We start from the raw sequence: 15,947 nt of genomic DNA on the forward strand, positions 1-15,947 counted from the left end.
CGCCCAGACTCTAAGTCTGGGAGGGCAGGGATTTTCTCCCCTATTGTGCTCTTCTGTGTTAGAGTCTCGGTGCTTAGAACAATATCTGACAGATGCCAGACTCTCAATAAACAGTAGCCAAACGAATGGATAACCAAATCCTCTTTCACCAGGCAGTGAAGAACAGGATGGCAGGGGCATGCCTGTGCTTACCGCCATAGCCTAGGACTCAAGTCGTAAGAAATGCTCAGTAAATATTAGTTAACTACGTGCATGAGTGACTGGATAAATGGGCCAGGATACTGACTGTCTCCAAGGGCTGCCACTGGACACGTGTTCTGGCCTGAGCATGCAGGAGTAGGCAGGCCTATCCTCTCTGGAGATGCTTGCTTCCCTGGACCAGTCAGGTGCTCTGCAATAGCGGTCCTTGAGTATGTCTCTGGTAGGATCCTCCCAGGGCTCTGGAGAATTGCTTTGCCTCTTCCCAGCAACGTAGAGAATGGCTCCAGGTACCATGTTAACCCACACTCCGAGCTTCCAGGCCTTAGTCTGCTTCTGAGACTCCCCAGCAGAGAACCTAGTGCCAGGTGTGAAAGGACATGTGAGACTCCATGGTGTTGTGTGTCATCATGTAGAGGGGACCAGTAAGGTATGTGACAGCAAGGAGGCAAATGTCAAAAAGGAAGATGCTGCTAAACGGCTCAGTGACAAATCCTCATTGCAGGAAAGCACGGGACTAAGCCACAAGCCATGAGAATGCTGAGCCTTGGATGGGAGGGTGTATCTATGGGTCTATAGCTGTGTGCACTGGAAGCCTGCTAGACTCATACTTAGCCACCCCTTAATGGTGGTGACCCCAGAGTGGGGAGTGGGCTTAAAGGAAAACTCATGTTGCTCAGCTTGGCAGAGCATACCTTCAATCTTAGAACCCCAGAGGCAGAGGCAGGTAGATCTCTGTGAGTTCAAGGCCAGCATGGTCCACACAGTGAATTCTAGGACAGCCAGGGCTACAAGACCCTGTCTTAAGCAAGCAAGTAAGCAAGCAAACACACACACACACACACACACACACACACACACACACACACACACAAAACCAAAGAAAGAAAACTATGTTCTTTATTGACCTAACTTTTTTTTAAGTTTTCATCTTTAGCCCTCTCTATGGAAGTCCCCAAATTCATAGTAATGCCCCTGCCTCAGCTTTTCTAGTTCTGGGATTACACATATGAGCCATAATAATGTTTTTAAAAATTGTTTCTGTGACTATGTCAGGGCTTGGTCTCCACACATTGCTCCTGAGCTTCGAAGTGGGCAATGGCTTGGTCCTCAGGGCAATGAAAGGAGAGCAGATCGAATGGATGGTAGCTGATTCACCAGCTGAGTGGTGAATGCTATCGGTTCTCAACCTCCAACCCCCATTGACCCAAAAGCCTCACTCTGACATTGAAGGCTCTTGTCCTCTCAAGGCTAACCAGTCTCCCAGCATCCCCACACAGACACAGGTCAGCAAACTACAACCCATGTGATCCTTACAGCTTCAACTGGTTGAAGAGAAACTCCAAAAAATTTTACTATTTTATGACTAGATAAGAAAATGATAAGAAAGCCCACTTTTGGTGTCAAGTAATGGTTTGTATGTTTGTGTGTGTGTGTGTGTGTGTGTGTGTGTGTGTGTGTGTGTGTGTACATGCCTGGGTAAGGGTGCCTTAAAGGCTAGAAGATGATATTGTATACCTTCCTTTTCCATTGAGGCAGTTCTCTCACTGAACCTGGGGCTCACAGGTTCTCAGCTAAGCTGGCGGAAGCCAGCATGTCCCAGCAACCCTCCTACTTCCACTTAGCTCGGCACTGGAGTCACAGGCACCTGTGGGCATCTAGGGATGCCCTCTTTACTAGACGGGTGAAGGGCTGTGTGTCTGCTTCACCACTGGGGTACCAGAGAGCTGCTGGCAAGCAGCTCAGGGGAGACAGAACGCAATCCAAGGATCTCTGACCTGGACAGAAAGAAAGGCTCCAAGGGGCTTTAGACTGGCTGGAATGGCCAAAGTGTTAGAGCTCTCCAAAGGGAAGCTCATGCAGTGTCAGGGTTTCTCCCACTGCCATCATCTCAACGCCAAGGTGGGGAGTGGCTATGACTAACAACAAATGGCAGCTAGTAGCCGCAGCAGCAAGCAGGGGTGAGAGTCCAGCCTGCTGGGCAGATCCGAGGTCCAGCAATGAATGCTTCAGGAGAGAAAACTTCCCCAGAGTCTTACAGCTCAATAAAACAGCCACTCTCAGATGATTCTCAGTGAAATAACTTGTGTACTTTATCCATGTGGATAGGAATAAACATATACATTCCAGGCATAAGGAGGGGTCCAGAGTTAGATGCTTCGTGCTAGCTCAGTCTGGGATGTTAGGCATGCTCTATTTGTGTGGGGAAGGACTTCAGGTGTTGTCCCTATGTGATTGAGGTCCTCTCAATGGGGTGTCATGCTTACCTGTTCCAGGACAGGAAGAGCTTGGCAGGAAGCTGTTTCCAAGCCTGCTATTCTCAATGTTAAGATTCCCTGGGGTTTTAAACCTGCTCAACCTTACTAGTTCTTCTGTCTGCTGGCATGGTCCACTTGTCCCACAGACGGTGCTGGGATCTGCTGCTCGTAATTTCACATCAAATGATCTTAACTTCTGAGCCATCCTGCCCCCAAGAGTTCTGTTTGATTGATCCACAGTCACATCCACTCATTGGGGAGCTGCCCAAAGTTGTTCTCCAGTTACAAATGCAGAACTGAGCAGAGTTACAAAGTCTGAAATATTTACTGCGTGGCCCCTCCAGCATGTAACTTGCCTGCCCTGCAATGGGTCAGCTATGTGGTCTGGCACTCGGAACTTTTTTTTTTTTTCGTGTGTCCAGCCTTCCAAAGGTCCACAGTAAAAGAGCATTTTAAGTCTCTCGCAACGGTGGGCAGACTCCTCACCTGGTAACACTTTGAGAGCCTCTCTCCTATGGCTGGTGATGCCCATGGCTAGTACTCTGGCTGACTCATCCCTGGGTCATTCCTTTGGCATAGTCTTCAGGCAGCATTTGCTGAATCGCACAGACGGCTACTGTTGCTCATCTGGGAAACATAGCAGGCTTCTTGTGGGTTTTCCTGACTGGCTTCGGCGTGACTGTCCAGTACCACCTAGAAGAGAGCAGAGTTTTTGTTCTGGCAGGTAATCTAGCTATGTGTGGGACAGTGTGCCGTGGAGACTGCTAGCTCATGGGATTATGTCCTGGAGGGGGTCTCCAGGGGTTGCTAATCTGGGGACACCTATGACTGTCTTGGATGGTGACCTTGATGCTTGGTGGATGAGAAAAAGGACCTCCACGTTTGCACCATTCCTGTGATGACCTATGTACAGGCTCACTGTCACTGATTATGCCGGGGTTTCCTTTCCAGGACACAAGTCCAGCTGGATCCTGGGATCTCAAGGCAGGCCTCCTGGTTCACTGTGATTTGGGGGATCTTTGAGGACCCCAGACTACCATTTTGAGCCACTTACCCTGGAAAATACTTAAAGCCCCAAACTCTAGTTATTCCTCTCTAGCCAGCTTTTCTGGAAGGACTTGGGACTTTCCACACTGCTCAGTGGCTGAGGGTGTTCACACTGCTCTGTGGCTGAGAGTGTTCACACTGCTCTGGGATTGAGAGTATTCACAGTGCTCTGTGGCTGAGAGTGTTCACACTGTTCTGGGATCGAGAATGTTCACACTGCTCTGGGATTGAGAGTATTCACACTGCTCTGTGGCTGAGAGTGCTCACACTGCTCTGGGATTGAGAGTATTCACACTGCTCTGTGGCCGAGAGCCGGCCCTGGGATCAGCTAGTTGGGAAGGATGGTGACTGGTCCTTCTCAGCAGCACCCCAATGACTGATTTCTTTCTTTGAGAAAATTTTGTTTTGCATGTGTATGTGCGAGTGCACGCATGTATGCATGCTTGTGTGCACAGGCGCACGAAAGCCTCAGGCTGGCTGATGTCACCTGTCTCCCTCGATCAGTCTTTCCACCTTTTCTTAACTTCCTAGTTTCTTACTTAGCACAAACATCTTACTAACCCTGGAGATTTTACCGTGTGGTGAGCCAGCTTGTTCCAAGGATCCTCTGTCTTTGTCCCTGGGTCCTGGGATTATAGGCAAGCTGCCTTGCCTACCTGGTTTTTCACTTAGGTTCTAAGAAGCCGAACTCCTATCCTCATGCTTGCATGACAAGAACCTTACCAGCTGAGACATCTGCCTGCCCAGGACTGGGACGTCTGGGGTCCAAATTGGACTGAACTCTTCCCTCTTCACTCCTGGAGGCAGTGGCTTGCCTCTTCTTTCCTGATCCCTGGTTTTATGGGACAGTGTGGTGGGATTCCCTGAGACTGCTAACTCACAGGCCATGGGAGCCATTGTCCTCTGAAGGAACTCACAATCTGTTTGTGGCATTCCCTTGCTTTTCTACCATCAGGGACAGGGTAGCCTGGTATGGCCCAGGACTTGTTAGATGGTACTGGCCATGAGACTTGAGGCCTTTAAAAGAAACTCCATAATCTAGGAACAGGACGGCATGGCTCAGAGGGCTTCCAGATGTGAACTCTTGGGAATCGGAACAGAGGCTGGTGGGACAGCAGATCTTCCAGATGATTCTTTCCATCTCCACACCTTTCTACTGCCCACACCAGACAACCTCCTTTCCATGAGGCCACCGGAGAGGCAAGGGTTCAAATCCCAGCTTGACCACTTCTCAGTCGCTGAGTTGGGGCAAGGGGACGTTGGAGTACTTATCTGTGTGGCCCTGTGTTCAGAGTCTTCCTGAGAATAGAAGACCTAAGAAAAGCCAGGGAAATGAGAGATACCTGTCACAGACAGGATACTCCAGGGACGCTTCCTCAGGTCCAAGGGTTCACTGCATTGTGTGCCCAATAAATTGAGGAGGAGAAAAAGGACAGCTGAGCTTCCCCCCATCATGGGCTTTGTTGGGGTTTGCTAGGAGCTCCTCTGGATGCTCTAAGTACAGGATGGACCTGCTTTGAGGGTGGGGACTGGCAGAGTATGCACCATTTGGAGGTCTGCGGAGGAAATCACTGTGGGGCCGGGGTGGGGTGAACAGGGTGGCTCTGGACCACAGTCTGTGATCAGAGCAAGGACTGGGGTAGGTTTGGGGGAAGGGTCTACTCCTGCAGAAGCACTGCTGCGGCCCTGGGGTGGGAGGGAGAGTGCCAAAGTCCATGTTGGCACACACCTGTGATCCCCGCACTGCAGAAGCTGAGGCAGGAGGATGCTAAGTTCCAGCACGGCCACATAGCAATATTCTCTTCTAAACCAAAACAAAGCCCGAGAGGCTGCCATGTGGCTGGGGTGGGAGGGTGTGGTGATTTGAATGAGGATGCCCCCATATCTCTGTATGTCTCTGTCTCTGTCTCTGTCTCTGTCTCTGTCTCTGTCTCTGTCTTTCTCTTTCGGTCTGCCTGCTTGTCAGTGAATCAGATTGTAGCCCTCAGCCCTATGCTTCCCTACCTGCAGGCATGCTGCCTGCTTGATGATGATAGGTTAACCCCCTGAAACTGTAAGCAAGCCCCCAGTTAAATACTTCCTTTGATAAGAGTTGCCTTGGTCATAATGTCTCTTCACAAAACAGAACGGTTACTAAGACAGAGGGAGAAAGAAGTGGGGGGAGAGGGAAGGGGAAGACATGAAGAGAATGTGGGGACGAAGCCACGTTGGGCCAATCACACACATTCCTGGGGGCTGTGCTATGGTCTTCAGAGGTCAGGGTATCCTCAACTGCCCAATTTATGAATTACCCAGCAGCCCTCCAGGGCCTACCCTCACGCTCCAGAGGCACTAAAGAGGAAACTGAGTCACTGAAAAGGGAGCTTGAGTGCTGAGGGTCGCTCAGCGGGTGCGATGGAGTGGGCTTTGGACCAAGGCAGGTAGATTGGCACCTGGTCTTGAGCTCTGCCACCTGTGCCCAGGCAGTGTCCAGGCAGCATTAAGCCTGGCCAGACACCACAGCACTTAGCTCAGTGGGAGCAGGGCATCTGGGCTCCTCCTGGCCTCCCTTTGGCCTTAGGAAAGTTCAAGCAGAAAATCTGGGGCATAGAGACAACTGGAAGGATGTGGGAGCACACTATCTCAGTGTATGCATTCCCACGCCTCCTGCTTCCGGTCCTGTGAACTCCTCTTCATCCGTCACAGTCCTACCTGGCCAGCCCCGCTCCCCATGCTTTCTTGAATCTGCCGAGCTGACCACTAGCCCTCATGTTCTTACTTCACTCTCTTCTTGCTCTCAGATTGCAAGCTCTGAGTCTTCCTTTTGGGCATCTGGATTTCCGGCTGGGCCAGGCTCAGGACCTGACAGAGGCAGCACTACTTCCATGCTGGGCTGGTAGTTTGACCTTTGCAGAGGCAAGCAATGATCAAGCTTGCTGCCAGGCACACGTCCTCTCTCCCTCATGCCTCCTGCAGGGCTCCCAGCCCCTCAGTACTCTGATTGATGTCTCACTCCACTCTTTTCTTCCTTTACTTTTTCTTCTCCCTTCTTTTCTATGCACTTTTTTTTTTTTTTGCGGGGGCGGGGGGACAGGGTCTCTTGTAGTCCAGAATGGCTTCCAGTGTACCAGAGGGTGACTTTGAACTTCTGATCCTCCTGTCTCCATCTCTAAGTGCTAGGATCACCATGCTCTGTTTATAATGCAGTGCTAGGGATGGAAGCAGGAGTTCTTGCATGCTAGCTGGGCGCCCTACCAACTAAGCTACACCCACAGCCCCTATTTAACTCCTTTCTGTGCCTAAGGCAACTGTGACTGGAGCAAGATCTCATGCTGGGCTGGCCTAACAGACTTCATGGGGAGCTGTGGGTCTCAGACCCACATCATATGCTACCCCAACCCATCCTTCCTGCCGCTCTGAGCTCTCTGACATCTCTGTGCATCTGCCTGTATTCCTCCATCATCACATGCTACAGCAGAGCTCTCTGTGCCCCGCCCAAGCCCTCTTCCTCTCCCTGGAGCAGACCAACTGCCTCCAGGTCATCCTGGACCCCCACCCCCACCCTGCTTCTCTGCTGGCCCTGCAATGCCACTCAAGATCCCCTCAGGTGTCCTGAATCTATGCACTTTCCGTCAACTCCCACCCCCTGCTGGAGTTCCCAGGGTTTTTACCTTCAGTGATAGCAATGTCCTAGGTGGCCTCTCTGAGTTCACTTGTGGCAGCAGCCAAGGAGCCTCTTGGACCCACCCCTTGCCATGGGCTTCATACTTCCCGGCCCATAGAGCTCTCCATGATGCTGCTTCTGATCTTCCTCTCTTCCCCAAGCCATCCTCTCACTTGTCCACCCACTCTAGACACCCTGGCCATCATCTTGAACCTTCTACCCATCAGCCTTTGCGGTGGCTCTGCCCACTCATGCTTGATGGCCCCTTGGACTTTGCACAGCAGGACCCATCAATCCATTGTTCAGATCCGATTCCTCTGGGCCTCTATTTGCTTTCTCAATAGCATCTATCTTTGATGAAAGAGTGTGTTTCCCCTCAGCTAGATTATAAACACACAACAGTGGGAATGCTGGCTACACCAGGCCTCATACCAGGGCTAGGCCAAAGTCAGCACTTGTAGAATGTTGAGCCTGCAGGCCTTTCTGCTCCACCAACTGTGGTTTTACAGTTTAACCTACAGAAGTCATCAGATGGATACGAGTGGGGTACATGAAGACATTCCTCACAGTGTTGGGGATGTAGCTCAGGCAGCAGAACGTTCACCTAGAATGCATGCAATCCTGGGTTCAGTGCCTGGCGCTGAGGTGAAAACCATCGTGGTACCACGCGCCTGTACATCCAGTACTCAAGGGGTGGAAGCCAGAAGAGGAGACATTCAAGGCCACCCTGAGCGTCACGGTGAGTTCTTCATCAGCTGGGGAGCCACATGAGATCCTGTCTTTAAAAGAAGGAAGGACACTGATTGTAAGGTTGCTTGATTGTATGACAACCGGAAGTAATGCTAAGCAAGTCCAACAGTCACAGCCAAGAGCACTGATGTCACCAAAGAAAGGGAGAGTGTGGTGGCGACACAGTTATTACAAAGGAGCCCTGGAGAGCAGGGACTCTGGGTGCATCTGTAAACATGTCTACTTATGGGTGGAGAAAGTGCCAGAGAGTCAAGCTTTGTTCCTTGTCTGGAAAAGGAAAAGAAGCTGGGGAGGGTAGCAGCCCATGATGGAGGTACAGACACCAAGACTCACTTCCTGCCCTGGACTTCATTGTGAAAAGCTTTGTCAAGTCCTTCAGCTTCCTTGGCTAGAGAACGGGCCTCTGCTCTCCCCATTGGCTGCACCAAGCTGTGGAGAGGGTCAGAGCTGGAGAGAGGGAGAAGCCATACCTTCCACTGACTGTGAGAGATGGGCCGGGCCCTAGGCTGTCTTCTCCTTCTAGCCTAGTGTTAGCCCTGAAGGATGGTCCAGTTACTCCAGTCATCCAGCAGCTAAGGGCATAGTCTAGTTATTAGCTAAGGGGACTACCCTTTTTAAAAACAAACAAACAAACAAACAAACAAGCAAACATATTTTTGTTGATTATTTAGGAATTCCACATAATGCACTCTGATCATTTTTTTAAAAAAATAAGAACTCTAATAGCCTAACTTGGCCTTGAACTCATTCTGTAGCTGTGGGACCTTGAACTTCCAATTCTCCTGCCTCTGTCTCCCAATTGTAGGCATTACCACCACATCTGGTTAACGTGCTGCTGGGGATTGAATGTAGAGTTTTATGTACACACACACATACACACACACACACACACACACACACACACACATACACACACACACACACACACACACTCGTGTTCTACAAGCATGGAGAGGTCAAAGTACAAATTTCAGTTGTTTCTTTCTGCTGTGATTTCCGCAAATCAAACTCAGGCTGTCGGGCTTAGGTAGCAAGTGCTTTTACCAAAACACTAAGCTAGCATCTTGTTGCCAGCCTGCCCCAGTCCAGTTTAGATTCCCACTAATGTGGTTAAGGCTGGCCTTGAACTCACTACCCTCCTACCTCAGTCTCCCCAGTGTTTGCTGATCTGTAGTGAGTCCTAGAGCCCCCAGGATGCCCCAGGACCGGAGAGAACTCACCTTCTTGCTGGGGAAACATGGTCCCATTCCCTATACTTAACTCCCCCCAGCCCCTGCAGTATCCCTTCCCCAGGCACCCTTAATGAGGAGATCCAGGGAGCCTGCTGCCCACAGTAGGCTTGGGTAGGGCCTGGCCTCCCTGTAATTAAGGCAGCAGGAGGCTGGGAGCCGGGATCCTGTCATTCAAAGTGTGGAGGAGGGGAGAAGGAGCAGGAGGAACCTCCCTGTGGCCAGGCTGACCACGTCAGCAGCCACTGGCTCTCTGGGAGCCGCTAGGTAGCAGCTGGGATAGACTGTATGGATGCCGCTAGCTCAGCATCACCCTGGTCCAAGCCAGTGCAAGCCCATACCATGGACTTAGGGCAGAAAAAACTTGATCTGAGTCCTGTAGACGTATGTCCCCCATCCCTCTCCTCTTGATCTCTCTACCCAACTCCACAGCCATTCCTCCAAAAAAGCAGGCCAATGACGGCTCGGATCTCAGCGTTCAGCTAGGCAGAGGGCCAAAGGTATCTCTTCTTCAGCAGGCAGCACTGTGTGTTGGGGAGGTTGGGAAAGGGCTGCTCAAAGGGACACCCAGGCACCCCTTGGAAAGGAGGTCAGCCTCTGTCTGAACAGATGCTTCCTGTGGCCCCTGGAGCAAGCCTGCACTCCAGTTGTCCCTCTGGTCCTCTGAGCTCTATCTCTGTGCTCGTCTCACTGGAACCTTCTCTAGTCACGTGACAGTCTGTCTGCTCCCCACCAGATACTCCCCTGTCAGCACAGGTCTCTGCTCCTGCCTCTGCATCAGCTTGGACACGGTTCACTCTGCTTGCATTTCCCCTCCTGGACTCCTTGCTAGGAGCCCATGGTACTGGCCTGCACTGGTTTGGGCCAGGGTGATGCCAAGCTAATGAAAGCCTCTTTGTCTTTCCACTGCCTGGTGCCAAGGCTGTGACCTCTCTGGAACCCAGACCTGCCCAGGTGGTCACTCACAAGCTGTGGCCTGGACACATCTCTAAGCTGCATTGTATTTGTCTATGAAATGGGTTTCTAGCAGAAGCCACCCTTGGGAGACTTTCCTGGGAAACGGGTGGGTAAACACTCCAAACGGTACCACAGTGGGTGGGCTTAACAACTTGTCCCCGTGTGACCACAGCTGCTCTTGTGGAAGCTATAGACATGCTCTGTCCATCCCTGCCCCATCCTTCACACAATGGCCAGAGAGGTCTTCTTAAGGCAACTGGAATCATGTCACCAACCAGATGTCCAACTCCAGCCTCTCTGAACTCCCTCTCCATCTCTTGCTCAGCTCTATCTATTCGTTCTAACCACTAGAACAAATCTGACGACTACCCAATGTCTCATATGCATGCCTTTCATCCTTCTCTACCCGGCTAACTGCTACGTGCCTTTTCCCCCAGGGAGCACCCATGACCATCTCGCTCATTCCAGTGAGCCCCTATTCTCTGTGCTCCAGGGGTACGATCCTGCATGCTCCATTGCAGTAACTAGCACAGCCGGGTGCCGATGCCCCTGCAGTGGGCCAGACATTTCACCTTGCTCTCTGCTGCAGACCCAGCACAGCACGGTGTCTGGCAAGGACTGGATTCTCAAAAAAAAATATTTAGTGACTGGATGGATGGATGAGTCAATTTCTGCATCCCACACTGCAGGAAATGTCTGAGAACAGATTTGAGTGGGAGGTTCCTGCAAGGCCTGGGAGAAGCCCCTGGGCTTTGGGGTGCTAGGCGGTGAACAGCAGACACCCTTATTCCCTCCCACGAGGAGGTCAGCCTCCCCATCCATTCGCACGGGTTTCTGAGGTCCCAGAACCAGCTTCCAGATGTTAAGCTCCGTGTCAGCCTTACCTTCTAGCTTTTCCATCTGCACAGCCGGACCAGATCCCTGCAGCCAGCAACGCGGGCAGCCAGGCCAGCCGTCCCCAGCGTCTTCCTATTTTAGACATCTCGCCGCCTCTGTCCCTTCTAATGTTTCCAGGCAGGCTGCGGGGGGAGGAAAAAAAGGTTACTGCTACTTTAAATGTACTGTATGAAGGCGAGGGCTGGAAAGGGGCCTGCTTGCAGGAATACCCAGTCATCTAGTTGGAGAAGCCGCCAGATGGAATACAAAAGGAGAAGCGCAGGCGCTCATGGAGACGGCCTCGGTTCATAAATCAGGTGGGGCCACGGCCCAGGGGCCCACACGCCATGGAGCCCGACTCCCTCCTGGACCCAGGCGACTCCTACGGTAGGTGAGCCGCGCCAGCTAAGTGGCTAAGTGGCAGAGTTTGGGATTTTAGCCCACTGCTCCAGCAGACTTTGCTTAGCTTTGGGAATCAGAGTTGAAATGGGTCGGGGGAGGCAGGCATCTGGGTGCCACCTGGTCTCTGGGCTTAGGGCAGACATGGGTGCCCTGGGCCTTGGGTCATGGGGCTGAAGGGTCCCCTTAGACGTGGCACTGGCATGGTCCGGTAACCGGATAGAGTTTCTTGGCTTCTTGTACTTTGCTCTTGGCCAAGCAGGAAAGGAAGTAAGTTTATAGCCCCCTGCTCCTTGGTCTCTCAGTCCCCTAGGTCTGCCTGCTGCTGTGGCAAATTCAATTAGTGAGGTCTGCAGAGAAGCAGAAATGAGCAGGCAACTGAATGTACCTTGTAATTAAAGGCCAGGGCTGAGCTGAGAGCTCCCGCTTTCCTCTCTGGTACACAAGGCCCCCAGGCTGCTGCCATTGGGGAGCTATCCTTCTCAGCTCCCCTGGGGTCCTGGGAGCCCTAAGCAAAATGCTGGAGAAAAGTTGCTGTGGTCAGAGCCCAGGCAGAGTGGGATTGTGGTCTGGAAACCACAGAATGGTTCTTCTAGGGGGGCTTCAGGAGGCTTGGGACCCCAGGGACACAGGTATTCAAGCTTACTGGCTACTTGGCTGGCCAGGCTGCAGCTCATTTGGCTAGGATGCTGGCATATGGTGGCTGTCTCCCAGCAACAGAGAGAAGCAGGAGGGCAGGAGTAAAGATGAGAGGAGGAGGTTGAGAGTGCAGGATGAAGGGTTTACTGGGGAGACAGGGCCCTTAGGTAAGGTAAGGTACTGTAAGCCAAGGAGGTTTTCCATGGCAAACGACTTAGGCAAGTCTTCTCAGGGTTGTGGCCCTTTGGAGACCACACACTCCACTAAAATGAGATAGCTCTTCTCTCTCCAGACTCCCTTGTTCCAGCCAGGCCTGGCTGCCTGGCCCAGAGTCAAGGCCAAATTCCCTTCCTCCTACAGCAGCCCAGCTCTGTCTAGAGAGAGAAGAATTTTGCCATGCTTCAAGCTGCAGCCCCCAGTGGGGCTGAGCCAGGCCCTACTGTGAACCTGATGTCTTCAGACAGTAAGGCGACAGGGCACTGTATCCTGTGTGATCAGTGGGACACTTTATCCATGTAACAATCCGTCCTTGGAGAGGAGGGGAGGAGGGAGGAGGGAGGAATACAGCTCCTGTTCTGGAAGAAATTTTGGTCTGGAACGGGAGGCCACCCATGAATCCCCAGACCTGCTTTGGAGGGATATGTTCCTGGAGGGGAGCCTGAGGACACAGAGTCTGGGCTGTAAGATAGATAGGCTTGGCATTTCCAGAATTGTCCATCTCAAGCGTGGCATGGCCTGGGCATGACCCATAAAGGTTCCTTCATGTTGTTCCAGGAAGGCACAGATCCGATCCAACCTGGAAAATTGTGGATGTGCGGAGTGGTTGCAGGGATCAACATGTCTGGGCAGAGCCCTGGAGTTCCCTGGAGCCCCTTCCCATCCAGAGGTATCTCAGGAGCCCCTCTCTCAGTCCCCTGTGTTTGCCAACAGCAACCTCTGGGCAGGACGAGGCTGGAAACTGAGCCAGTTTTTATCTCAGTGGTGTGCAACCTGACCCCTGTCTTAGCCTGTTGATCTCCTGGATTCTGCTATGGCGGGGAAGTGTGTGTCTTGAATCAAGGAAAGAGGCATTGGGACAGAGGAGACTCCAGGCAAGGCCAGGAAGGGCAGAGGAAGAGCCCTTGTATTCTTATTCTCTCTGGGATTGTTCTCAGTAGAGATGAGCAGGGACTGGCTTCCCACCAAGCCAGCCTCAGAAATCTATAGCTGAAACTCGTTCCGGGTCAGGACGAGAAAGGAAGCCCCCTCTCCAGCTCTTACCATGCATCTGTTTATTCATTTGTCCACACTACCTCAGGTCATGAGCCGGGGGTGTGGTAGGAGGATGGGGGGCAAGAAGCCCAACTTTGCTGCTGCCTTTATGCAGTTCCCAGGTTAGTACAAAGCCCAGTTAGGCCTCCAAGGAAGAAGCCCAGGCACCATGGAACCCCTTCCCCCATGTCAAGGAGGGCTTTCTGAAAGAGGCAACTCTGTGCCATTGATAGCCCCTGTGAGTGAGGATGCCCACGACACAATGCTGTAGGCTGACAGTGGAAATCACATCCTCACCGACCCAGAAGCTGGAAGACCATTTCCAGGTGACCTGATTTCTGGTTTCTGTTGAGGGCTCTGCTCCTAGCCTGTGGATGGTTCCCTTCTGTTGAGTCCACGTGGTCTTGCCTCAGTCTGGGCATATGGAGAGAAAAGATAAGTCTGGTTCCCTTCCCATAGCGATAGTGATGCTCCTGGATCAGGGAGCCTTGGTTTCTTCCTGGGAGGCTCTATGACCAAGCATAGCCACGGGAGTGTGGGCAGGTCACTCAGATCCTCCATGACTCCCTCCTTGAACCATTTCTTTCCCCTGGCTTCTGGGACAGCCACCACCCATGCCTTCCTCCTGTTTCTTGACCCTTCCCCACTAGTACACACATGGCTTGCCTTTTAGGTCTGAGCCATAGACCTATACTTCTGTCCCTTTCCCCTACACCAGCTCTGCTGGCATGACCCACCTCAGGGCCTTTGCACAGGCTGTTCCTTCTGTCTGGGGCATCCCCCCTCCATCTCTTCAGCCATTTAACTCTAAATTTTTTTTGTCCTGGCTCCTGGAAAGTTGTCTTTTCTGAGAAGCCTTCATGTTTCCTGAGTCCGTTGAAACAGACCTCACTGTCTTGCTGTCTCTTGTCCAGTCTGTTCTGCTTTGTGGATTTTGTTGGTATGGGATTAACTATGCAGCCCTCTCTAATCTCTAAGCTCTCCGAATCCCCAGAGCACATCTCTCTGCTTGGCCTTAGTGGGTGTCCAAATATGCTGTTGTGTGAGCAATGAGCTGAGTGGATGCAGCTCACCTGGGGAAAGAGGCAAAGAAAAGCATTCCAGGCAGACAGAAGGGCGGTGCAAAGGCCTGGGGCAGAGGCACTCTGGAAGGTTCTCTCCTTGCAGTGATATTCTCACCAAGCTTCTTGAAGGGTCCTGGGAACCTGATGGGAACAAAGCTGGATGTATGCAAGCTGGGTGGAACTCTAGGCTTTCCTTTCTTGAAGTTGTGTAAGACTCCCTCCCATCTGGAAGGCAGACATGCTGAACATTGCTTCCATTCATGTTCAGGGGCTTGGTCCCTGGGCAGTGGAATCATAGCCATCAGTACCGATGTGCACAGAGGAAACAGCAGAGGTTGAGAAGTGAACCTAAGCCTGGTGTGGTGGCACATACCTTTAAGTCCCAGCACTCAGGAGGCAGAGGCAGGTGGATCTCCATGAATCTGAGGCTAGCTTGGTCCACATACTAAGTTTCAGGACAACTAGTCTCCAAATAAATACATAGAGAGACTGATTAATTGATTAATAAAAACAAAAATGTGAGAGTTGCCTAGGTCTAGGGCAAGGGCAAGGACGGCTGGGGGTAAGGGCAAGTCAAAGAGCTATTAGAGGCAAGAAGAACAGAGGAAGACGAGAGCTTAGAAGCTGTGCACGGCCTGCCACCAGTGCACTGTTTTCATGGGCCTCAGTTTTTCATCTGTAAATGGGAACAAGTATCAGCCAAGGTCTATCCTTCAAAACAGCAAGTCTTTCTGGTAGTCCTCATGAGTGTCAAAGACAGGGACGAAAAAGAGATTGTGGGCATCAGTGAGGGAAGCCCCTCCCCCTGCCACCTCTCTCTCTGGGATTCTCCTGGTTCTGTTATCTCTCCCACCACACCCTGCTCTGGGCTCTCAGTGTCCCCTCAAGACACTGGTCACTATCCTGACTCCTATCTGAGATCATAGGATGTTGAGGGCAGAGCCTGTCTTGCTTGCACTGTTTCCTTGTAATTTTGTGTTAGCAGCACTTCCCGAGGGCATGTGTTCACATCACTGAATGAATGAATGAGTGAATGGGAGCAGCTGGACCTCTTGTTGGCCCATTGTACCCAGACCTCCTCCCCTTCTTTGTTTGGGTAACAGTCACTTATGGAAGTTGGTCTCCACGGTAGAATGTTCCAGTTCTAACCATCTAGATACAAATCGGCATTCTGGGTTGCCAGGCATTCCAGAACCAGTCCCTACTACTGGTTCAGCCTCATTTTCTTGAGCAGACAAATTGGCAAGTCCAGTCCTGCTCTTCGAATTGATTGCCCAGTTGCCCGTGTACTCCCAACACAAAGTGAACGTGAGTGCAGCGGGACCCCCTTTGGCTCTATGGCTCACACAGGTGAGTAGGACATGTGAATGTCCTGGGAGGCATCGGTTGTTTTGTGCCTCCTGGGGGTGGGACACAGGCTTATACCCCGGTTCCTCTGGTCACCAGTAATTGCTTTTGCCCAGGTCACTAAGATCCCTGCGGTGAGGAGACAGCTGTGCCTCTGCTGGGTTCTGAGGGTTACAGATGAAGTAGCCACAACACATTCCCCCCAGTACTGGAGATCAAACCCTGGGCCTCAAACACCAGACAAGCTCTCTACCACAGACAGGCCTATACCCTTAGCCACCCCATCCCT

At 51.9% G+C, this 15,947-nt stretch overlaps 1 protein-coding gene and 1 long non-coding RNA gene across 3 annotated transcripts in view; one reads left to right on the plus strand and one right to left on the minus strand.

Annotated features, from left to right (window-relative positions):
• Positions 1 to 2,266: 2,266 nt before the first annotated feature.
• On the minus strand, positions 2,267 to 11,435 carry Gm13446 (predicted gene 13446). The gene is made up of 4 exons (NR_045894.1): positions 11,189 to 11,435; positions 10,967 to 11,101; positions 7,154 to 7,925; positions 2,267 to 3,149 (listed from the first exon to the last, which is right to left on the minus strand). It is a non-coding gene; the product is annotated as a predicted gene 13446 (long non-coding RNA).
• Dab2ip (disabled 2 interacting protein) overlaps positions 11,179 to 15,947 on the plus strand; it is a 172,549-nt gene continuing 167,780 nt past the window's right edge. The window contains exon 1 of one of the 2 annotated variants that reach the window (XM_006498305.4): positions 11,179 to 11,345. In XM_006498305.4, the coding sequence (XP_006498368.1) occupies positions 11,306 to 11,345 (40 nt within the window). In that variant the 5' untranslated portion in view covers positions 11,179 to 11,305. The remainder of the gene's footprint in view (positions 11,346 to 15,947) is intronic. The other variant, NM_001114125.1, reaches the window with a different exon arrangement.

This window comes from Mus musculus, chromosome 2, assembly GCF_000001635.26.
Source record: "Mus musculus strain C57BL/6J chromosome 2, GRCm38.p6 C57BL/6J".
In the NCBI taxonomy this organism is placed as follows: domain Eukaryota; kingdom Metazoa; phylum Chordata; class Mammalia; order Rodentia; family Muridae; genus Mus; species Mus musculus.